This window comes from Muntiacus reevesi, chromosome 3 (genome assembly GCF_963930625.1).
Source record: "Muntiacus reevesi chromosome 3, mMunRee1.1, whole genome shotgun sequence".
NCBI lineage: Eukaryota > Metazoa > Chordata > Mammalia > Artiodactyla > Cervidae > Muntiacus > Muntiacus reevesi.
The window spans coordinates 81484401-81509253 of NC_089251.1; the positions used below are offsets into that span (position 1 = coordinate 81484401).

Below are 24853 nucleotides of genomic sequence, written 5' to 3' on the forward strand. Positions count from 1 at the left end.
GAGGGTGTAATGAAGAGGGAATGATGTATGGGCAAGACTCTTTTCTTTTGTCTTAAAATAAAGGTGGCCTATTAATTTTCTGGTCTTATAGGTGGGTGTGGGGAAAGTGGTGCAATGGTTTGGAAAAATAAACAGCAACAAGAGAAACAGTTATACAATTCTGTTTAAAATCTGTTATATTTGACTAAAATGTCCCCTAACATATGACTGTAGCCATGAAATTCAGACACTTACTCCTTGGAAAAAAAGCTATAATAAACCTAGTTGGCATATTAAAAAGCAGAAACATCACTTTGCTGACAAAAGTCTGTATAGTCAAAGCTATGGTTTTTCCAGTAGTCATGTTTGGATGTAAGAGCTGGACATTAAAGAAGGCTGAGTGCCAAAGAATTGATGCTTTTGAATTGTGGTGCTGGAGAAGACTCCTGAGAGTCCCTTGGACAGCAATGAGATCAAACCAGTTGATCCTAAAGAAAATCAACCCTGAATATTCACTGGAAGTGCTGATGCTAAAGCTCCACTACTTTGGCCACCTGATGTAAAGAGCTGATTCACTGGAAAAGATCCTGATGCTGGGCAAGATTGACGGCAGGAGGAGAAGGGGGCAACAGAGGATGAGATGGTTGGGTGGCATCACTGACTCAATGGACATGACTTTGAGCAAATTCCAGGAGATATAAAAGACAGGAAAGCCTGGCGTGCTGCAGTCTATGGGGGTCACATAAGAGTTGGACACTACTTAGTGACTGAAAAACGTTTAGAATGAAAGACACTGCCAGGCCAAGAAAGCTAGACAGCAAAGGTAAAAAAACTGAGGTCTAAAAAGTCTAGTTTAGGGACATCCCTGGTGGGCCCATGCTTAAAACTTTGAGCTACCATTGCAGGGTGCATGGATTCAATCCCTGGTTGGGGAACTAAAGTCCCACATGCCACACGGTAAGGTAAAAAACAAACAAACAAAAAAACCCGACAAAAAATCTAGTTTATGTGTTATCGTTAGCATTCCTTGTCATTTTATATAAGCCATCAGAGATCAGAAAAGGATGAGGTTATTAGTAAATTCCTTATGAAAAATTTCCTTGATGGGGTGGGGTGGGCCATATCCAAGATATTTGTTAGATGAGAGCTCATATTTAACAAAAAGGTACTACATGCTACGGGGCACTAATTATTGGGGTGATCTGTAGCACTTAATACCATTTTGTTAAATGTTTACAGCTACTGGTTAGAAGAATAATTGCTTTACCATATTGTGTGGTTTTCTGCCATACATCAACATGAATCAGTCATAGGCATACATATGTCCACTCTGTCAAAAATATGGAATGCTTCATGAATTTGCTTGTTATCCTTGCTCAGGGGCTATGTTAATCTTCTCTGTATAGTTCCAATTTAGTGTATGTGCTGCCGAAGTGAGCACCTGGTTAATTTTGCTTTACCTCTATTTTCATATGCAAGATGAATTTATTTTGATAAATTCTATTTATTCTAAACAGTGAACAGATGCTATGATTCTATTCTATTTATTACAGTTATTTTTAAAGATGTCTAAACACTATCAGTTCACATGAGTCAGACAGGAAGGTAAAAATAATGTCAATATTGTTGCTAAGACTAGGGGTAAGTGGCTATAACTGATAACAAGAATATGACCTGCCATGGTCTGGTCATATACCACATATCCTTCTAGGGTCAATGTATTCATTTTGCAGATTTGTCACAAATTACTGTCTTTTTGTTTTTTTTTGAAGAGACCAAACACAGTGGCAGCTCCGGCCCAAAGCAGAAGGTGCTGGGTGACAGCATCTGAAATAGAATACCACTGTGGTTACACTTGACTGCACAGTTAGGTAATAGTGCTTTGATGCATTTCCTGCAGGGCTCATCCTCCTGGAACGGTGGTTTCTTTTCACCAAAACCAACCAAATGCAGACTGAATTAAAGGGGTTAGTTTTGGCAATAGCACCATAGTGCTCATTCTTGGTGATCTCATACAAGCAAAATGGTATCACAAACAATATACTCTGGATTTGACAAACTTTCATAGGAACTATTAATAATTGAAATATTTCTGAATGGACTTTGTTTGAAGCTGGATTTCATGTTAAAGTGAAAGCGAAAGTCGCTCAGTTGTGTCTGACTCTTTGCGACCCCATGGACTATACAGTCTATGGAATTCTCCAGGCCAGAATACTGGAGTGGATAGCTGTTCCCTTCTCCAGGGGATCTTCCTGACCCAGGAATTCAACCGGGGTCCCCTGCATTGCAGGCAGATTCTTTACCAGCTGAGCTACCAGAGAATCCCTTCATGTTAAATGTGTCTTACTTAAAGCACATCTCTAGGGTTACAATCCTTTGGATAATATTGTTCATAGGTAAGATGAAGGCTTTGATTTTTGCAGAAGTTAAGGCAGGAAACAAAATTTTGTGTCTTCAGCAAAACAGCAATATTGAAAATTGAGTTTGGGCATAAAATCTTATCATTTGCATCTCTGTTCAAAGCGATGCATCCATCAGAAGATGGTGAGACTTTATGATTTCTGGGCCTTGTCTATAGAAATTACATCTTTAAATGAATACTAAAACAGTATATTTGTAATTTCCTATGGAAGCTAATTGAATTTCCTTATACCAGTGAAAAAAGTGATAATCTATTTATGCCTTCCCAGAGTTACAGGTATAAGCCCTGTTAGAAATTAGTGAATGAATAAGTATCATGATAAGTGACTCTAAATTTGATCTGTATGTCCGTGGCAGTAAATAACACTTAAACCATCATTCTTCTTGATGAAAGTACTGGCTCTGGAATCAGATTCTTGGGTTCCAGTCTTGGCTTTCCAGTTTACTACTTGTGGTTCTAGGGCAGGTCTCTTAACTTCTCCTAGACTTTCTTTAATGGTACCATGGCCACAGCAATAATAATGCCTCTGTTAGGGGGTTTCTGTCAGAATTCACTGACATGACCCTTGCAGTGGTTAGCACAGCATACAGCATGCTAAGTGACTGCTGTGATTACATGTATGTTAGATGTGCTTGGTGGGGTATTCGTGGTGACTCAGATGGTAAAGAATCTGCCTGCAATGCTGGAGACCCAGGTTTGATCCCTGGATCTGGAGAATCCCCTGGAGAATCAATGGCAACCCACTCCAGTGTTCTTACCCAGAGAATTTCATGGACAGAGAAGCCTGGAAGGCTACAGGCCATGAGGCCACAAAGAGTTAGACACGATTGAGTGACTTACACTTTAGATGTGCCTTGTAGTCTCTCCTGAGTATGTGCCTTGTTTCCTCAATTTAACTGCAAGCTTTGAGAAGACAGAAACCAGCTCATATAGTTTTCTAGTCCCTTCATCGTCCAGCAAAATATCTTATAAATTATTTTATATAGGTCAGCAATGAGATTTAAAACTAAAAGGCAATTTGGGGCTAAAGGACCTTGACTATCAGTTTCCTGAGACTGTCCATGAACCTCTCTCCCACTCAAGGATAACCCTGTAGTCCCCAGTGAGTTGTGTCAATGGGAATTCATGGCTGCTGCCTACACCAATCAACGACAGTCAATCCAATCAAGCAGACAATATGTCAAAGGCCTGAGGCTATATGCACAAAGTAGTGCAAAAGAGATTCCAGTTGAGTTAAATAACTGATTATTTGCATGAATTACAAACTATTTCTGAGTTTTAAAGGCATTTCTGGCTAACCAGGAAGTGTGTAATTTCTTTATCTCACCTAAGTTAAATTATGCAGAATATAATTTATGCCTTCCTTCTTTAGCTCTTCTCATGTTTTAGTGACAGGCTAATTAGCATTTTCTGTATCTAAGAACTTACTGTCGCTGAACAACTCATCTGCAATAAGCTCAAAGGTCACTCACAGTGAACTTAAAAACCTATGTCTTTTTAAACATGCTACCTGAGTTTTACTTCTCAATCTTTTAAAAAATATTTATTTATTTGGCTGCACCAGATCTTAGTTGTAGTACATGGGATCTTCAATCTTCATTGCCACATGTGGGATCTTACAGTTATGGCATGTGGGATCTAGTTCCCTGACCAGGTAGCGAACCCAGGACCCCTACATTGGGAGCACTGAGTCTCAGTCATTGGACCACCAGGAAATCCCTACCTCTTAAATCATTTAAATTAACAGTTTGATTTGAGCTGTCCAAAGAAAGAGTTAAGTTTAATATTAGTACATATTAACTCTAACCTACTATAAGTTAAGTAAACCACGAGTATAGTAGCAATGTTCAGCAAGGCTGGGTGTCCTTACCAACTGAGGGGTGTGAGAGCTGCATTTTAACTTGGTATAATCCATAGTAGGCTTCCCTGGTGGCTCAGATGGTAAAACATCTGCCTACAATGCAGGTGACCTGGGTTCAATCCCTGGGTTGGGAAGATCTCCTGGAGAAGGAAATGGCAACCCACTCCAATATTCTTGCCTGGAAAATCCCAAGGGTTGAGGAACCTGGTTGGTTTCAGTCCATGGGGTTGCATCACAGAAAACTAACCAATCTAATGACATGTACCACAGCCCTGTCTAACTCAGTGAAACTATGAGCCAAGCCATGTAGGGCCACCCAAGATGGATGGGTTATGGTGGAGAGTTCTGACAAAATGTGGTCCACTAGAGAAGAGAATGATAAACCACTTCAGTATTCCTGCCTTGAGAACCCCATGAACAGTATGAAAAGGCAAAAAGATAGGACACTGAAAGAGGAACTTCCCAGGTCGGTAGGTACCCAATATGCTACTGGAGATCAGTGGAGAAATAACTCCAGAATGAATGAAGAGATGGAGCCAAAGCAAAACCAACACCCAGTTGTGGATGTGACTGGTGATGGATGCAAGGTCTGATGCTATAAAGAGCAATATTGCATAGGAACCTGGAATGTTAGGTCCATGAATCAAGGCAAGTGGAAATGATCAAACAGGAGATGGCAAGAGTGAATGTCGACATTTTAGGAATCAGCGAACTAAAATGGACAGGAATGGGTGAATTTAACTCAGATGACCATTATATCTACTACTGTGGGCAAGAATCCCTTAGAAGAAATGGAGTAGACATAGTCAACAAGAGAGTCCGAAATGCAGTACTTGCATGCAGTCTCAAAAATGACAGAATGATCTGTTTGTCTCCAAGGCAAACCATTCACTATCACAGTAATCCAAGTCTATGCCCTGACCAGTAATGCTGAAAAAGCTGAAGTTGAACAGTTCTATGAAGATCTACAAGACCTTCTAGAATTGACACCCAAAAAAGATGTCCTTTTCATTATAGGGGACTGGAATGCAAAAGCAGGAAGTCAAGAAACACCTGGAGTAACAGGCAAATTTGGCCTTGGAGTACAGAATGAAGCAGGGCAAAGGCTAATAGAGTTCTGCAAAGAGCATGCACTGGTCATAGCAAACACCCTCTTCCAACAACACAGGAGAAGACTCTACACATGGATATCACCAGATGGCCAACACCAAATTCAGATTGATTATATTCTTTGCAGCCAAAGATGGAGAAGCTCTATACAGTCAGCAAAAACAAGACCGGGAGCTGACTGTGGCTCAGATCATCAACATCTTATTGCCAAATTGAGACTTAAATTGAAAAAAGTAGGGAAAACCACTAGACGATTTGGGTATGACCTAAATCAAATTCCTTATGATTATGCAGTGGAAGTGAGAAATAGATTTAAGGGACTAGATCTGATAGAGTGCCTGATGAACTATGGTCGGAGGTTCGTGACATTGTACAGGAGACAGGGATCAAGACCATCTCCAAGAAAAAAGCAAAATAGCTGTCTCAGGAGGCCTTATAAATAGCTGTGAAAAGAAGAGAAGCAAAAAGCAAAGAAGAAAAGGAAAGCTATACCCATTTGAGTGCAGAGTTCCAAAGAATAAAATGGAGAGATAAGAAAGCCTTCCTCAGTGATCAATGCAAAGAAATAGAGGAAAACAAAAGAATGGGAAAGACTAGAGATCTCTTAAGAAAATTAGAGATACCAGGGAATATTTCATGCAAAGATGGGCTCAATAAAGGACAGAAATGATATGACCCTAACAGAAGCAGAAGATAGTAAGAAGAGGTGGCAAGAATACACAGAAGAACTGTACAAAACAGATCTTCACGACCCAGATAATCATGATGGTGTGATCACTCAACTAGAGTCAGACATCCTGGAATGTCAAGTCAAGTGGGCCTTAGGAAGCATCACTATGAAAAAAGCTAGTGGAGGTGATGGAATTTGAGTTACGCTATTTCAAATCCTAAAAGATGATGCTATCAAAGTGCTGCACTCAATATGTCAGCAAATCTGGAAAACTCAGCAGTGGCCACAGGACTGGAAAAGGTCAGTTTTCATTCCAATCCCAAAGAAAGGCAATGCCAAAGAAGGTTCAAACTACTGCATGGTTGCACTCATCTCACATGCTAGCAAAATAATGCTCAAAATTCTCCAAGCCAGGCTTCAACAATATGTGAACCGTGAACTTCCAGATGTTCAAGCTGGTTTTATAAAAGGCAGAGGAACCAGAGACCAAATTGCCAACATCTGTTGGATCATTGAAAAAGCAAGAGAGTTACAGAAAAACATCTATTTTTACTTTATTGACTATGCCATAGTCTTTGACTGTGTGGATCACAATAAACTATGGAAAATTCTTCAAGAAATGGGAATACCAGACCACCTGACCTGCCTCCTGAGAAATCTGTATGCAGGTCAGGAAGCAACAGATAGAACTGGACATGGAACAACAGACTGGTTGCAAATAGGAAAAGGAGTACATCAAGGCTGTATGTTGTCATCCTGCTTGTTTAACTTATATGCAGAGAACATCATGAGAAATGCTGGCCTGGATGAAGCACAAGCTGGAATCAAGATTGCTGGGAGAAATATCAATAACCTCAGATATGCAGATGACACCACCCTTATGGCAGAATGTGAAGAGGAACTAAAGATCCTCTTGATGAAGTGAAAGAGGAGAGTGAAAAAGTTGGCTTAAAACTCAACATTCAGAAAACTAAGATCATGGCATCTGGTCCCATCACTTCATGGCAAATAGATGGAGAAACAGTGGAAACAGTGGCTGACTTTATTTTGGGGGGCTCCAAAATCACTAGAGACTGCAGCCATGAAATAAAAAGAGGCTTACTTTTTGGAAGAAAAGTTATGTCCAACTTAGACAGCATATTAAAAAGCAGAGACATTACTTTGCCAACAAAGGTCCATCTAGTCAAGGCTATGGTTTTTCCATAGTCATGTACGGATGTGAAAGTTGGACTGTAAAGAAAGCTGAGCACCAAAGAATTGATGCTTTTGAACTGTGGTATTGGAGAAGACTCTTGAGTCCCTTGGACTCCAAGGAGATCCAACCAGTCCATCCTAAAGGAAATCATTGAAAGGACGGATGTTGAAGCTGAAACTCCAATACTTTGGCCACCTTGTGCAAAGAGCCGACTCCTTTGAAAAGACCCTGATGCTGGGAAAGATTGAGGTCAGGAGGAGAAGGGGATGACAGAGGATGAGATGGTTGGATGGCATCACCGAGAAATGGACATGGGTTTGGGTGGACTCTGGAAGTTGGTGATGGACAGGGAGGCCTGGCGTGCTGCAGTCCATAGGGTCGCAGAGTCAGACACGACTGAGCGACTGAACTGAATCCATACGTTGGATGTAGGCTTTGAGAACTTAAATATATTCAGTATCACACAAGATATTTAGAAAGTTTGTACAAGGTCACTGGGCTCTGCTCATTGTTCCCAGTGCTCTGTCAACGTTTCTTCATCTGAGATTCCTCTTTGATACTTCTACTTTCACTTTATTGTAGTAATTAAAAAAAATAAATTCTAATTGTTTTTTGGTTCTGCTTTATCAGTGTACACCTGCAGGCACACAAGAATTTGAGTCTAGCTGTACTCTGTTGTGAAGAAACTTGCAATTGGATCCTAAAATGACAGGCAGTGTAAATTATAAATTACAAAACACTGTAGGTGAAAGCACTGTCAGCAATAAATAAAAATGGCTTTCTTTGGGAGGAAATAACTGGAAAGAGAATAGGCTGGGGGAGGAAATGATCCACACCATTAGGAAAGGAAGAGCCATATTTAGGAAAGCCTCTGAGGGACAAGGACATGTGAAACAAGTGAATTTTGGTCCTAGGCACTCCACTAAGTGTTCAAGTCACAGAGGGCAGTTAGGTTGCCTGAGCTTTGCCATTTCCTCTCCAGAAAGACACTAGACTTTTATTTCTCAAAGACCATTCATTCCGTTTTGCTAAGAGCATAACTTGTGTGCAGGGGCCTGTTCAGAAACTGGCTTTGCAAAGATGAAAAGAGCCCAGTTCCTGTCTCTAAAGCGCTTCTCGGCCTTAGAACATCCTAATAGGTAGGTATAAAGGGCCCTATTACAAGATGAGAAGAACCTTGTGGAGGCCTCAGGTTTCCACAGAGGAAATGAGCTCTGTGTGGTCCAAAAGGCAGACACTCTTGATAAGCTTTCTTTTCTTCCAAAAAGAATAAATGATCATGTGAAATACGAAACAAATAGATCGCCCAGAAAGGGAAGGATTGTGATCAAACTTAATATGGAAGTTTGAAATAAGTCCTCAGCATCTTCAGGAAAGAAGGGTGTTGAAGACCCAGGAGTGCTAACTGATCAAACGAAAAGTCCCCCCAGTGGAGCGTCTTCCTCAGACTTGCACCTCAGGAAATGTTGACTCTTCTGGAACATCTACTTAGGGGAGGGGAGAGAGTCCACCCACTTGTATCAGATTTGAACATAACATGGGGAGAAGGCTAAGCTCTTTTCTCTCTTCACCCCCTGTAGTTTCAGGGCTGTGTGAGGTGTACGGGCAGGAATTTTCTCTTTAGAAGAGAAGTAATAAAAGCATTTAAATTAGCGGGAGGGTGGTTAACACCCGCAGCTCTGGCCCCACAGCACGCCTCTTCGTCCGCCGGGGTTCACTCCGCGCCTCCCCTAGGGATGGCGCAACAGCGCTAACGGCCGCGGAGTAGCAACGGTTCCCGCGCAGCGCGCGGCGGGCGTTACGCGGTCAGGACTCGCAGGCCAGCCGCAAGTTCAGAAGGGGCTGGCAGCGGGTGGGGGGACGAGGCCGGTCCGTGGGCAGTTTTTGACGAACGGTCCTTACAGCCAATTGGAAGCCTGGTCGGCTTTTCCCTCTGCCAATAGGGAGCGAGGTCCGGACTGGGGAGGGGGGCGCTTCCCGCGGGCTGCGGCTGGATTCGATCCCGGGCGGCTGCCTTGAAGGCGGGGGCGGAGGCTCGGCCTGGGCGGCGAGGAGCGGATTAGGGGAGGAGGGAAGACCGGAAGCCACGGTCGCGTCCCCATCCTTAGATTCGCTCCTCCGGGCTGGGAGCGGAGACGCAGGAGGAGGGAGAGGCTGGATGTCGGCCCCGTGATAAAGGGGAGCGGCTGCTCCGGAGCCTCTTCCCGGGGTGCCTCCCCATCCCGCCAGCCCTCTGCAGCCACCCGGCTCCAGGGCGCGGGGCCCCCGCGGACATCTCGTCCGCGCAGATCTTTGCTGGAGAGGCGCTGCCGGTGACGGGGACTGGCCGGCGGCGTCCGAGGCCCGCACCCCGCCGCCACCCCCACCGGCCTGCCGGCCGGTCCCTCTGGCCGCCGCCATGTCCTCCTCCTCATCCTCCCCCAGGGAGACGTACGAGGAGGACCGGGATTACGAGAGCCAGGCCAAGCGCCTCAAGACCGAGGAAGGAGAGATCGATTACTCGGCCGAGGAAGGCGAGAACCGCCGGGAAGCGACGCCCCGGGGCGGGGGCGATGGCGGCGGCGGCGGCCGGAGCTTCTCACAGCCGGTAACAAAGCGTGGCGGCCCGTCAGCTGAGTCTGGTGGCTCCCTGGGAAGCAGGGCTCCGCGGCTGGGACTCGGCCCCGGGGCCTCTCGCCCTCCTTGTTTTCCCTTTTTGCGGCGCTGACGAGGTCGGGAAGCGCCGACTCTTCTCTTTCGGGCTTTTATTCTTCGCCCTACCTGTTTCCAGCATCCCGAACGCGAGTCCGGCCCCTGCCTGGCCGCAGGCCCCGCTGCGAGTCCATTGCCGGCCCAGAACTTAGGGAGGGTCGCGGGCGGGGGGCGGCGCGAGGCGTTGCTTCCGCTCCGGGGGGACTCTGGTGCGCGATTAGCCCTTTGTTAGTTTAACTCCTCAGGCTGTTGACGGGCGTCGGACAACCCGTTCCCTTCAGCCCCTAGCCCCCAGCATCCACGCGCTGGTCTAGATCGCAGGATGGTGGCGTCGGTTCCGCCCAGGGATCTCTACGCCTAGGTGCTGAGGGGAGCCTCGGCGCAGTGACAGATTACGCTGTGGGGCTCACAACCCAGTTCTCCTCAAGGTTTAATTAAATTTTTTTTTATTCTTGCTAGGCCTGGCGCGCATGCTTTGCTCCCCAGTTTCATGGTTATTGCTCAGTACAGTTTTCGGCTCTTCGATTAAAAATAAAATGTGTTGGCAGGTGTTCGCGTACCGCTACTTTAAAAGGAATCTTAAATCTCAGTTTTTCCTGGGCAGTTTGTTCCCAATTTGTTCCATAAAACTGAACTCAGAACTGCATCAGACACACGTTCCGAGATTCTTGTTTTTTCCGCTTCAAAAAGCTTAGATAGAGTCAGAAGGAATGTGAAAATCGTTTCATCCGCAGCAAGTGGTAACTCAACTTCTGTTGAATGGAAACTTTAAGGACGTGAAGCAAAGCAAAAGTTTTTTGCCATTTTTGGTGCACTTAAGCTGTCTTTTTGACTTAGGTGTTCTTTAAACATGAAACACATTTTAACTGATTAAAAAAAGACTACACATGAAATTTTCGAAATTGCATATATGTTCTAATATCAGATTAAAGTGTTTTTCACCTTTTATAAGGCAAATTAGAAGTCAGAAGTCTTTCAGCTCTTGTTTGCATTTTAACATAAATTCTGGTCAGTAGAATTTAGAGTTTACAAAGAGGATAATGTTGCAAGACATTTAAAAAAGGAACTTTTTATTCCTCTAAATAGTTTTCTTATGGCTAGATACTGCTTTCAACTTCTGTGCTTAGCTATTTGGAATATTCAAAGTGTAACTTGGAAGTGTGAATAAAAGAAGTGCATTTCTTCTTAGGAAGTTTCAGTTCACAGTCCATCGTGGAAACTGAAAACAGGAATGTTGGAATATTATAACTGATATATAGATGCATTGAATCAGCATATTCTTTTGCCAAAAGTCTTGATTGAGTTTTTGTGCGGTGGTGTGAAATGTCTCATTGAGTGTCTTGGAAAGATACTTTAACCAGTTTACGAAAAATTGTTGTTGAAAGCAGATTAAATATTAAGCCAATACTATTATTTTAGATATTGGGAAGAAAATAATGTATAATTAATACATTCAAAATAAATTGTATTTAGTAGTGGAAATAGCTCTGGGCAGGGCTTGGGGAGTCAGAAAATCTTAGCTAGTATACAATGTGTGACCTTGGTAAAGTCAGTTAACTACTATTCTGAGTTCTCTTTATAAAATATGAAAGTTGAAAAAAACAAATGTGAAAGTTGAACTTTGTGCTTTTCATACCTAAAGTTGTAATTCAGTGGTTGATCTAATGCAGCTTTTAAATTACCCAGGCAGGAACTAATGTATGTAGATTGAGTTATAAATTCAAATTTTAACTGCTTTTTTTTTCTTAGGAGAGTGTGAATTGCTTTTATTTAATAGTAGAGCCAATATTGCACTGTTGAATCTAATGAAGGATTATTTTTCCTGTTCTTAAACATTTTTCTTCATGTAATTTTGGATGCTACTTTGAAATCATTGCAGCTGTGGAAACCTGTACGTAATAAAATTTTACTAGGACAGGAATGCCTTGAATAGAAATTTATTGTTTAGTGCATCATCATTCAGAAATACGGTAATTCATCTAACTGAGAAGGGTTTGACTGCACCTCAACCTAGCCCCAGAAGACTTCGTGATCAAACTGTTTAGGTAAATGCAGATTAGGTACAATGATGGGTAACCTTTTCAACACTAGCTGGAAGATTGTAAAAGTGTGCAGTAAGACTTCAGAGATTTACATTGTTTGGCTTTTCATGGGTTTTCTTGATTCTTTAATAATAACTAGGTTTAAAGAGGATGTATTTGAGAAAAAGTTTATACAAATGCTCCTGATTTAAAGATGTAGTCATTGTAAATGATGTTTTTAAGGTGTAAAAAGAAATAAGTTTGTAGTTTGGATATGAGAAATTAAGACACACTTCAGATTTGTGTCTTTTGGTGCTTTGAAGAGCGAAAACTCCCAGAGTGTTTTGCATTCTTTGGACTACATTTTGAATAAAACTTATGGAAGTTCATGCTGTGTATTATGCAGTTACTTTATTCTTGTGGAGTAAATTGTGTTCTTAAATTTAGCACGTATGACCTTCAAGATCATATTAATAGTAAATATCTTTATCTGCTTCAGTTCAATTCAGTTGTTCAGTTGTGTCCAACTCTTTGTGACTCCATGAACTGCAGCACGCCATGCCTGCCTGTCTATCACCAACTCCTAGAGTTTACTCAACGTCATTTCCATTGAGCCAGTGATGCCATCCAGCCATCTCATCCTCTGTTGTCCCCTTCTCCTCCTGCCCTCAGTCTTCCCCAGCATCAGGGTCTTTTCCAATGAGTCAGTTCTTCGCATCATGTGGCCAAAGTATTGGAGTTTCAGCTTCAGTATCAGTCCTTCCAATGAATATTCAGGACTGATTTCCTTTAGGATGGACTGGTTGGATCTCCTTGCAGTCCAAGGGACGCTCAAGAGTCTTCCCCAACACCACAGTTCAAAAGCATCAATTCTTTGGCGCTCAGCTTTCTTCATAGTCCAACTCTCACATCCATACATGACTACTGGAAAAACCATAGCCTTGACTAGACGGACCTTTGTTGGCAAAGTAATGTCTCTGCTTTTTAATATGCTGTCTAGGTTGGTTATAACTTTTCTTCCAAGGAGCAAGTGTCTTTTAATTTCATGGCTGCAGTCACCATCTGCAGTGATTTTGGAGCCCCCAAAAAACTTCTCAGAAAGCAGCTTGATTTCAGAGTGTTAGTTAGCTCTTCGCTTGGCAAAACCAGCTGAAGAATTGAATTGGGAGGTTAGTTAGAAAAAATTCTGGTTTTATAAAGATTGATATCAATAAAAATTTATGGAGTATTAAATCACTTTAGAGACGTTTAAGTTTTTCTTTTATTCTGTTAGTGACTAAAAAGACAAATCAAAAATTGTTAAAGTGATTGGTGATGAGGTGAAAGTTAAAGTTTCTCAACTTTTAATAAATAGATCTGTAAGATGGCAAAATGCCGAGATAAAAATAAGGATCCAGGATTTCCAAACAGAATATTCTGTTTGCCTTACATAGAGAATCTCATTTGAATTTAAGATACACTATTATATTAAGCTTTAATGATCTGAATTACAGTGATGATAGGACTACTGTGATGGCTTATTGGGATGAATATAGAATGGGAGATGGGATGAAGTCACTTTGTTAGCTCCCAGAGGAAGAGTTTAGACTGTGACAGTGAGCATAGTAATTACACTCTGGAGAATAAAAAAGTTCAAGGATGTGTACCTCAGAGGTAAGTGCCAGAGCCTCAAGGCTTCTGTAACAGTAATGTCCTGTGTCTTATTTAGCTAAGCTGCTGCAGTAGAGTGAGAATTTTAGGTTTAGTTTTGGGAAGTGAATGAAAAGTAAAAGTAGCAGGTTCTGGGACTTCCCTGGCAGTCCAGTGGCTTGTGCTGACACCGCAGGGAGCTGGGGTTCAGTCCTTGGTCAGGGAAGTAAAATCCTCTGTGTCAGGCAGCAGAGGCCCCCCCCCCCAAAAAAAAATTAGTAGGTTTTACTGCCTTTTGGTTTTAACAAGTGACTGTTTTTTCATGTTAGTACATAAAAGTGAAAAGTGAAAAGTTAAGAGAGTCGTAAGCCCAACCAAAGCAGGTGTCTTGGCTCTGCTACCAGCATCCTTTGTGACTTAATCTCTTTGGAACTCTGCTTGCTATCTATCACATGAGATGGTTGGATTAGATGATCACTGGGATCTCTTAGCTCATTAAAAAAATAATATTTGAGCCCTATCATGTGCTAGGTGCTGTCCTTGGTGTTGGGGCTATAATAGTTTAAAAAATTCCACATTTAAAAATGTGTGATTCTACATCATTTAGCACTTTATTTTCCCTCTGTGAAATGGAATACAACTTTCAAAGTTTGCAGTTGCAGCCACAGCACCAACTCAGGTGAGCTTAAACAAAACAAAAAGGGGGCAGGTATAGGGAGTTTATTGGTTCATATAACTATGAATGCCAAGTTGTGGCACTAGTTTTAGGCATTTCATGATCTAGGGATTTAGATGAAGTCATAGGGACTAGATTCTGTCTCTTTGCATGTTTCAACTCTGTGACTCTGCGATCCCATAGACTGTAGCCTACCAGGTTCCTCTGTGGCATTTTCCAGGCAAGAGTACTGGAGTGGGTTGCCATTTTCTTCTCCAGGGGATCTTCCCGACCCGGGAATCAAATCCAGGTCTCCTGCATTGCAGGCAGATGCTTTACCCTCTGAGCCACCAGGGAAGCCCCTATTTCCTCTATGTAATAATAAAGTTAGGCCTACACTGTTTTCGCTAGCAAATAAAGAGAACACAGTCTGTGTCCCTCAATGTAACTATACTCTCTGATAAGCCATTTTTTCAGTATCTGCCTGCTCCCGATGAGTCACTGGACTCCTTCTGGAGTTGGGAAGTTACAGCTGTGTGAGTGAGTACCAGTGGAATAATGTGGGACTGAGGTGTTCTGTTTGCTTGTTTTTGTGTTTAACCAGGAGGAGGAGGAGAGAGTTTTGGGTAGACAAAACCATAGGATTTCTACCACATGAGCAAAAAGGTAGATTATTTTTGAAAAAGTTATTTGACTTATATGACTCTTCATTTTTAATCTTTGTTATATGATCAGATGTACCTTAAACTTTGAGTAGGAAAATTAAAGAACTTCCCATATTTGGGATCTGCTCTACTGTAAGGAAAGAAAAGACCGAGTGATGTGATTGACTTGAGGACCATGTACTAGTTAACTCCAAGCATGACAGAAGTTAAAAAAATACTTTCATCTGTCCCTTGAAACTAGTTGGTCCTTCACGTGTGTGAAGTATCGGAGTAAAAGGGGGGCATAATCTTAAATATCTGTGCTCATTTCTTGGTACTATTTTGATAGATTCTAATGTATCCAGAAAACAATTACCAGAATAGAGAAGGTACTCAAGATCATAATCATAAGAGGAATGACAAGAATCTGGGGGATATTTAGCCTGAAAGGTAAACTTCAGAAATGTCTGTGATTTCAGAAATCATTACAAATAGAAAGGTTATGTAAAAGAGGAAAATGAAGATAAGGATGGGGGTGGCAGTGGTTAATATTTATTGAACTTTTGTTCAGTAACTACATCTGGCACCGTGCTCAACATTTTGTACTTGTCCTTTTTATTTGTTGTAATTTTAAGTGATGAGGATTTTGTTTTCTTATTTTTTTACAAGTGAAACAGGTTCAGAAGGGTTAAGTAAATAGTGTAAGATCACAAAGCCTGTAAATGTCCAAAGATTCAAACACTGCTCTGACATCACAGGCCATTTTGTATAGGAAGTTACAGGGAGACAGATTTAGATGCATCTTATGAAGAACTTTCTAAAAATGTAATAGTCTCACAAGGTTTTTCCCTGTCATTGAGGGTGTTTAAGGAGAGACTTATAATCATCACTTGCAGTGGTTCTCTGCACATTTGGTTTTGGAGGATGAATTACTCAATTTGAGATTGTTTATTTTTAATTCTATATAGGAGGACAGAATATGTTGTTTGGTGTTGCACATGTGTTATGGATGGAAATGTTGGGAAAGCAAAAAAGCCTGAAGACATCGTGCATTGCCTTTATGAGTTTACAGTTTCACTGTATCAAGAAATGTTAGTGGACTCTTCTCATTTCTCTCATTATGGAAGCTTCATTTGTACTCTACAGAGCTTCCCTTCTCTTTAGTTGAGCCTGGTTTTCAATCAGCAATAATCAAAATAATCAAAATTAGCACTCAAGGTTGATATTATTGGAGTTTGTCTTTGAGGTAGCCTTTGAAGAGGGGCTAGGTGTTTGTAACTGGTCTGTAGCTTGCCGTGAGGACCAAAAAATGCCTCCATTATAGTTCACACAGTTTACCTAAAGAAGGGATTGAGTGATTAAAAAAGAAAACAAACACATGGAAATTGAAGGCATGCCTCCATTTGCTGGGTTCTTACTTAGAATATTGTTTCTAGTCTGATAAATAGTAGATATAAATAGACCAGGAGAGAGCCTAGATAACTAAACATTTGAAGTGGACAGAATGAGCTTCTATATGAGAAACTCTTTAAGCTTTAGAAGACATAATCAAAGTATTAATATGTGGATGGGGTAAACAGTACTGACTTATTCACCAATGTAAGATTCAGATGCATAGTATGATGCTTAAAGGAAGTATTTTTAGGGTAGCGAAAGAATGTCTGAAGATGATTTCAGATTTCTTATCATCAGTATATAGTATAAAGTGTTGATTTAAGAAAAATGTTTGTATTTGGGATGGAAATGAGGGGTATAGTGAAAATATAGTTTGAAAAGATATCTTTAATACATCAGGTTTATATTTGGAAACAACCCTAGAGTTTTTTGTTTTCTTTTTTAAATAAACTACAGAAAGGATGAGAAAATTTTAAGTTCAAGAAAAGGGTACTAATTTAGAGAAATGTCAAGGTAGGTAAACTCATGAAAGGCAGAGTCATTGAGTGGGAATAAGGGACATATATAGGGGTTATGGGATATGTTCTCAGCCTTGAGGTGGGATAATCATATCTGCCTCTAAATACCATATTGATTGCATTTAACATCTTTCATATTTTAAAGAATGACTTAAGTTTTCATCTGTTTCACTTAGGAAATATAAGTATATAATAATAAAATCAGATCTGAGAGATTTAAAAAGTGGTCCTATAGTCCATTTCCTTGTAAGACGACCAGTTTGAAAAATACTCATCTTTTACGAGTTTATTTTCCAGATACTCGTTATCTATGTTGGGAAGGGAGGTAGGAAGAAGAGATGTTGTTCTACTGATTGGGCAGTGTTACTAAAGTAGGTGTTGAGTTAATGAACATTTTTTATATTGTTCTTCATACTTTTTTGTAGGTCTTAAATGTCGTTCAGTCATGTCCGACTCTTTTGCAACCCCTTGGACTGGAGCCTAGCAAGCTCTGTCTGTGCGATTTCCTAGGCAATAATATTGGAGTGGGCTGCCATTTCTTTTTCCAGGGGATCTTTCCCACCCAGGGCTTGAACCCGTGTCTCCTGCAATAGAACGTGAATTCTTTACCACTGAGCCACCTGGGAATACAACAATTTCCCAACTTTTAAAAGAGTGTAAAATATAAAGAAATCTATTCCAAAATAAATAAATAAATAAAAGAGTGTAAAATGTTTAATTACATATGTCCTTCCTCTAGATTCAGCAGTTTTTAACCTTTTACCCTTTGGGATTTTATCTCTATATACATACTTTTTTCCCTATACTGTTTGAAAGTAAATTGCAGATATCATGATCAGTTCAGTTCAGTCACTCAGTCATGTCCAACTCTTTGCGACCCCATGAACCGCAGCACGCCAGGCCTCCCTGTCCATCACCAACTCCCAGAGTCTACCCAAACCCATGTCCATTGAGTTGGTGATGCCATCCAGCCATCTCATCCTCTGTCATCCCCTTCTCCTCCTTCCCTCAATCTTTCCCAGCGTCAGGATCTTTTCCAGTGAGTCAGCCCTTTGCACGAGGTGGCCAAAGTATTGGAGTTTCAGCTTCAACATCAGTCCCTCCAGTGAACACCCAGGACTGATCTCCTTTAGGATGGACTGGTTGGATTTCCTTGTAGTTCAAGGGACTCTCAAGAGTCTTCTCTAACACCACAGTTCAGAAGCATAATTTGTTCTGTGCTCAGCTTTCTCTATAGTCCAACTCTCACATCCATATATGACCACTGGAAAAAACCATAGCTTTGACTAGAGGGACCTTTGTTGGCAAAGTAATGTCTCTGCTTTTTAATATGCTGTTTAGGTTGGTCATAACTTTCCTTTAAAGCAATAAGCGTCTTTTAATTTCGTGTCTGCAATCACCATCTGCAGTGATTTTGGAGCCCAGAAAAATAAAATCAGTCACTGTTTTCACTGTTTTCCCCATCTATTTGCCATGAAGTGATGGGACCGGATGCCATGATCTTAGTTTTCTGAATGTTGAGCTTTAAACCAACTTTCTCACTCTCTTTCACTTCATCAAGAGACTCTTTAGTTCTTCTTCACTTTCTGCCATAAGGGTGGTGTCATCTGCGTATCTGAGGTTATTGATATTTCTCCCAGCAATCTTGATTCCAGCTTGTGCTTCCTCCAGCCCAGCATTTCTCATGATGTTTCTCATGATGTTTTCTGCATGTAAGTTAAATAAGCAGGTTCCTATTTGGAACCAGTCTGTTGTTCCATGTCCAGTTCTAACTGTTGCTTCCTGACCTGCATACAGGTTTCTCAGAAGGCAGGTCAGGTGGTCTGATATTCCCATCTCTTGAAGAATTTTCCACAGTTTATTGTGATCCACACAGTCAAAGGCTTTGGCATAAAGCAGAAGTGATGTTTTTCTGGAACTCTCTTGCTTTTTCGATGATCCAGCAGATGTTGGCAATTTGGTCTCTGGTTCCTCTGCCTTTTCTAAAACCAGCTTGAACATCTGGGAGTTCACGGTTCACATATTACTGAAGCCTGGCTTGGAGAATTTTATGATAGTTCATCCTTAAATACCACAGCTTTCCTAAGAATAAGGATATGCTTTTCATATAGCCATTGCCATCATAATGGTGCCTTAGACAATCAGTGGCTTCCCTGATATCTCAGTTGGTAAAGAATCTGCCTGCAATGAAGGAGACCCCTGTTTGATTCCAGGGTTGGGAAGATCCTCTGGAGAAGGGATAGGCTACCCACTCCACTATTCTTGGGCTTCCCTTGTGGTTCAGCTGGTAAAGAATCCTCCTACAATGCAGGACACCTGGGTTTGATCCTTGGGTTGGGATGATCCTGTGGAGAAGGGAAAGGTTACCACTCCAGTATTCTGGCCTGGAGAATTCCATGAACTGTATGGTCCGTGGGGTCAAAGAGTCGGACATGACTGAGCAACTTTCGCTTTTACTTTTCAGACAATCAGTACTTCTATTATTTAATATCCTGTCTATAATTGAGTTTCTCCAGTTTTCCCTAAGATGACTTTCATAGCAGTTTTTATCTTTTATAAAATGAAACCTCACATATTGCATTTGGTTGTCTGTCTTTACTCTTCAGTCTGAAGTCTTCCTCGCACTAAGTTCTGGTACTGTGTGAAGAGCCCAGACCATAGAGCTTATTTTACACTTCCACCTTTGCCAGCTCATTTCTAAGGATCAAAGGAGACAGCGTTCTTATTTCTTGTAGTTTATTATTGTCTAGTTATTTTTAGAGTAAAACTTGTTCTTTGTATTTTGTGTTGTCTGTAAATTAGGTTTTTAGGTATTATTTAGAGCTTTCTTCCTAAATTATTGTCATCCAGTAGTATTTAAGAGCTTAATGATGATAATGTCCATTTGGTTGTTGAGTTTCACCGAGACAGTCTCATTTGTTTAGGCTGCTAATAGAATGTTGGTATACATAGGGTGCAATTAGAATGATTAATTTCAGACTTAGTGGCCTGCAATCAATATTGGTTTTACCTTAGAAAAAACTCAGCATAAGCAATTCAAATGAAATTCCAAGGACTGAATTAATATTTTCAAAGGACTCAATTTTGACAAGAGTGTCAGAGTAATCTCATGGTTACTTATATACTTAAATTAGATCTTTAGATTCTGACATTTTTAATTAGCTGCGCACAAGACTGCTATAGTATTTTCTAACAGCCTTTATAATAAAGCAAAGTTGGTAGGTCTTTAAAAATAGCCATAAAGGGATTTAATTTTCTTAAAATGATTCTTAAGTTTTAATGGTAAAATATGCTCTTTTAGATTAGAAGAAAAAACCTTTCTTCCCATTTGTTGGAGAAAAACCTTTTCCTTTAATAGATTTTTTGGTTATATATATGAATTGTACATGGGTTTCATTCCTTTCATTTTAAAAACTTTTCAATTGGAATATAGTTTATGTATAATATGTTAGCTTCAGGTGTACTGCATAGTGAATTGACTTTGCATACATTATGAAATGATCACCATAATAAATCTAGTAACCATCAGTCCCTTACAAAGTTATTATAATATTACTTACCATATTTTTTATGCTTATATTACGTCCCATGGTTTATTAATTTTATACCTGGAGGTTTGTACCTTTTAATCCCCTTCACCTATTTCACACTCCTCCCCTCCCAACATCCATTTGTTTTCTGTAACTGTGAGTCTGTTTTCGTTTTGTTTTGCTTGTAGGTTTGTTTTGTTTTTTAGATTCCATGTAAAACCCTTGAGCTCCATTCATATTGTCTCAAATAGCAATATATATATTTTTTTGCTGAGCCTTGGAGCATGTGGAATCTTAGTTCCCTGACCAGGGATCCAAACTGCACCCCTTGCAGTGCAATCACTGAGTCTTAACAACTGGGTTGGCAGGGAAGTCCCCAAATTTCATTTTTATGGCTGAATAATATTCTATTATACACACACACACACACACACACACACACACGCGCATCACATCTTCTTTATCCATTCATCTGTTGATGGACACTTAGTTGCCATGGAGGTCATTTCTGAACTGATGTAGGAGTGGTGCCCAGTGACTTGTTGTATGTGTCAATCTTGACTTACTAGAATTTGAATAAGTAAGTGAGAGCTATTTTCATTTTCAAGCTAATTCTCCTACATGGTCCCCTTTAAAATAAAGCATAAGAGTGTATATTTTAAAACTTCTTGCTGGGCATACTCAAAGATGCACAGTATTTCACAGAAGCCCAGGAAGGCTTGTGTTTTTTATTTGTTTTTGGCTGTGCCCTTGCAGCTTGTGAGATCTTAATTCCCTGACCAGGCCCTGGCAGTGAAAGCACCCAGTTCTAACTACTGGGCCAGCAGGGAATTTCCAAGGCTTGTACTTTTGAGTCCTCCTTGTTCAGTAGGAGATGGTGGTGGTTGTTGTTCAGTTGCTGAGTCGTATCTGACTCCTTGCGACCCCATGGACTGCAGCATGCCAGGCTTCCCTGTCCTTTACCATCTTCCGGAGCTTGTTCAAACTCATGGCCATTAAGTCGGTGATGCCATCCAACCATCTCATCCATTGTTGTCTCCTTCTCCTGCCTTCAGTCTTTCCCAGCATCAGGGTCTTTTGTTACGTGTCAGCTCTTCACATCAGGTGGCCAAAGTATTGAAGCTTCAACTTCAGCATCAGTCCTTCCAATGAATATTCAGGGTCAGTTTCCTTTAGGATTGACTGGTTTGATCTCCTTGCAGTTCAAGGAACTCTCAAGAGTCTTCTCCAAAACTACAGTTCAAAAGCATCAATTCCTGGGCGCTCAGCCTTCTTTATGGTCCAATTCTCACATCCATACTGGTACTTCAGCAAAGATGGTACCTTGCATAAATTTAAGTTGTCAAGTATACTGAGTAACTTCAAATTATGGTGGAACTAGATAATCAGTTAAACAAGGTCAAATAGATATATAGATTAATATAGATTAATCTATAGGTTAATATAGATATTAATCTATATTGCAGGAAAAATAGAGTGTATACCCTTACATTAATTGGGACTTTTTGTTCACTTTTTTGATTTGGGATTTTTATTTGTTTGCTTTTTAATGCAGAGTTGGATTTACTAAAAGATGCAGTTTAGACTTTTAACTGAAAATTATTTTATCTTGCTAGGAGGCAGGTGGAAGTCATCATAAAGTTTCTGTTTCACCCGTTGTCCATGTTCGAGGACTCTGTGAATCTGTGGTGGAAGCAGACCTTGTGGAGGCCCTGGAAAAATTTGGGACAATATGGTAAGGCCAATAGGGACTTCATGTAGATTGTGAAAACAGTACAGTAGAACAGACTTTGTTTTTCTGCTACAAGCCTTGATGCTTAGCCATAGAATATATTGTTTGCCTATGACTGTGTTTCTTTGAAACCTTCTGAGTCTTTCTGAGATTAGTTTTTTATTTTAATTCTTCTGAGGTGAATTTTTGTTGATCATGATCCCATCTCACTCCTCAACCAGATTGTGTGTAACATTGATTATTGCATCTTTAATCTGATTTTCAAATGAATCCATGATTCCTTCTTAAACATTGTTTTAAGCCATTGAATTAATTAATTATGCCCTTTATCTTCAGAGTTTCAAATAGTGGTACTTAAATACTGTTTTTTTTTGTTGTTGTTTTAGTTTGTTTTGAACTATTTAGGAATTAATTGACAATGAAAAGTGGGTAGACTAAGGGTAGGCATTATTTGCTTAGTGTGAGTTGCTGTGATATCAGGAGTGGTCAGTGTTTTATCCTCGCTTATCTTCCTGTTGTGTTTTGTATTCACTCATGGTCTTCCCTTACAGCTGGTGTATACTTAAGAATACTGACTTACATGAAAAATGTGATTTGAAAAATGAATCTGCTGCCAAAAATAGACACTTAAAAAAATTCTTTCTAAATTGAGATGTGCTTGGCTGTTCTTTTCTTAGTATGGATGATATAGAATTTATTACTTTTTTTCCATTGATAAATACATTTGGGGTTTTTGTTATAGGCAACAGACACTATACAGACTAAGTCATAATATATAAACAGGAGAGAAATTTCATTATATTTGCTGAGATCATTTGACTGCTTCAATTTTTATAAAAATTTATGTGGAGTTTTGAGTATTGAAAGAAGATGGTGAGGGAGATATCAGAGATTCCAACAGAGAGGAATTATTTCTTCAAAGGAGCATTAGTAGTGTTAGGTGATACCTTCTATCATGGCATCTTCTTAATTTCTTTGGTGACCTCATTGAGAGGTGAATGACTTAGCAAACTTATTACCCTTAACTTATGGACCTCAGAAACCACTGTTAACATTTTGTTTGTTGTTGGAGGTACAAATTGGAAAATCACATGGGCATAAATAAAAGTTCATTTCTTGAAGTATCACTAAGATGACTATATCACTTCTTAGTCATTTGGAGTGGATATGGGAAGTTAAGTTTGTCTGAAGAGTTACATAGTATTGAAGCAGACTCCTTAGAGGATACTTAGACTTGCATGTTGACATTGATTCACCCAGTCACCACTTCCAGGTGGTGTGTTGTCTCATGGAGTTATAAAAAGACTCCATGAGACAATGAGGTTATCTCTGGATTTTTATTTTCTTCAGTTCTTATGTATTTGGGGCTTTTTAAGTTATTTTTTTATAGCCAAGAAATACTGAAGCATTGTCAGAAAACAAGTTGGTGAGCAAATGAAGTTGGAGACTTTAGGGAAATAATAACTGTATTGATATTTTGATGTCAGTTATGACCATGAACTGAATGTTGGGGACTAAAGAAATAGAACTGTTTGTTTAAGGTTGTGATTAATTTGAATTACTTTTGAGTGGCTTGTCCAGTTTTAGACTCTATATTGTTTGATATTTAGTCTATGGTAATGTGTTCCATATATGAATTTTATTTAATTTGCATAGTACATGGTTCTGCCCTCAAGATTCATAGTTATGTGGATAGAAAAATCGTGAAATAATTGGAACAAAGTCGTGTATAATTAAGAGCTTAATTGGCATAAATATGTACAATAGGAGTTTCAGTTGTGTGAAATGATCTTGAATAAGAGGTAGCTGCTACCAAAGCTGAAAGAAGTTTGAATAGCCTCCTATGAGGAGTTAGGTGTTTGCTTCAAAATGTCACATTTATAGAAACTTTTCATATATTTTTTTTTGTTGATTTATTTGGTGGTATATGTGAGGGCAAATATAAAGATTATACAGAAACTGCTTGTATTAAAAAGATGAGTCACCAAGTTCAATATATAGTAAGTTTATACTTAAAAACTAGTTGTATAGGAAAGAAGTTCAGAAGAAACTGTAAGATGTTAAAAATAAGTCAGGAGAATTGCTATTTTTTGTCTTTATTTAATCAAAAGAATATTTAAAAATATATCCTTACAAGTCTCTTTTCCTCCCTTCTCTCCTTCATAAAACAAAACTTTTGAGACCTGATTTATGTAGTAAATCTCTTGATTCCTTTTGTTTTTATTTAAAACTTAGTAAGCATGTTTAAAGCTATAAGTTGAACATATCTACTCTACTAACCCTTTTATTTCTTGGACTTTTTATTTTTTCTCTCTTTGATCTTCCAGTCTTTCTCATATTAGTACTTTGAACTTTTTTTTTTTTAATTATGTGCCCCAGAATTTAAATGAATTATAAAATGCCTGTGACATTCTAATTTTCCATTCCCTGTCTTTATATGATACTACTTTTCCTGGGTAAGCTGTGTAACATTTAGCTCTGTGCTTCTAACTTACTTCTTATTTTAGCTATAAAAAGCATTTTTTTTTTTTTACTACAAACAGATAAGTCTATTATAATAGGCCAATAAAGAATTTATTTTTTGAAACTTTATGATTTTTCTGTCTTTTCCAAAGACCCGAAGGACATTATTAACATATTTACTTGGTGATACCACTTAGCTTTAAACCAACTTAGATTTGTGAGAGGGAGAATATTTATTATTCTTAAATTTCTTTAGCATAGACCTAATTCTGGTGTTTTCTATTTTTTCGTATACAAAACTTTAGAACCTCAACTAGGAGTTTGAGTTTCTAAAAGGA

The 24853-nt window shown here is 39.7% G+C and overlaps 1 protein-coding gene and 1 non-coding gene across 3 annotated transcripts in view; one reads left to right on the forward strand and one right to left on the reverse strand.

Moving 5' to 3' along the window:
• Window positions 1-1314: 1314 nt before the first annotated feature.
• LOC136165694 (U6 spliceosomal RNA) lies at window positions 1315-1420 on the reverse strand. Its single transcript, XR_010662696.1, has one exon. It is a non-coding gene; the product is annotated as a U6 spliceosomal RNA (small nuclear RNA).
• A 7893-nt stretch (window positions 1421-9313) lies between these two features.
• HNRNPLL (heterogeneous nuclear ribonucleoprotein L like) overlaps window positions 9314-24853 on the forward strand; it is a 38873-nt gene continuing 23333 nt past the window's right edge. Inside the window, exons 1-2 of one of the 2 annotated variants that reach the window (XM_065929417.1) lie at window positions 9314-9824; window positions 21937-22055. In XM_065929417.1, the coding sequence (XP_065785489.1) occupies window positions 9636-9824; window positions 21937-22055 (308 nt within the window). In that variant the 5' untranslated portion in view covers window positions 9314-9635. The remainder of the gene's footprint in view (window positions 9825-21936; window positions 22056-24853) is intronic. The other variant, XM_065929416.1, reaches the window with a different exon arrangement.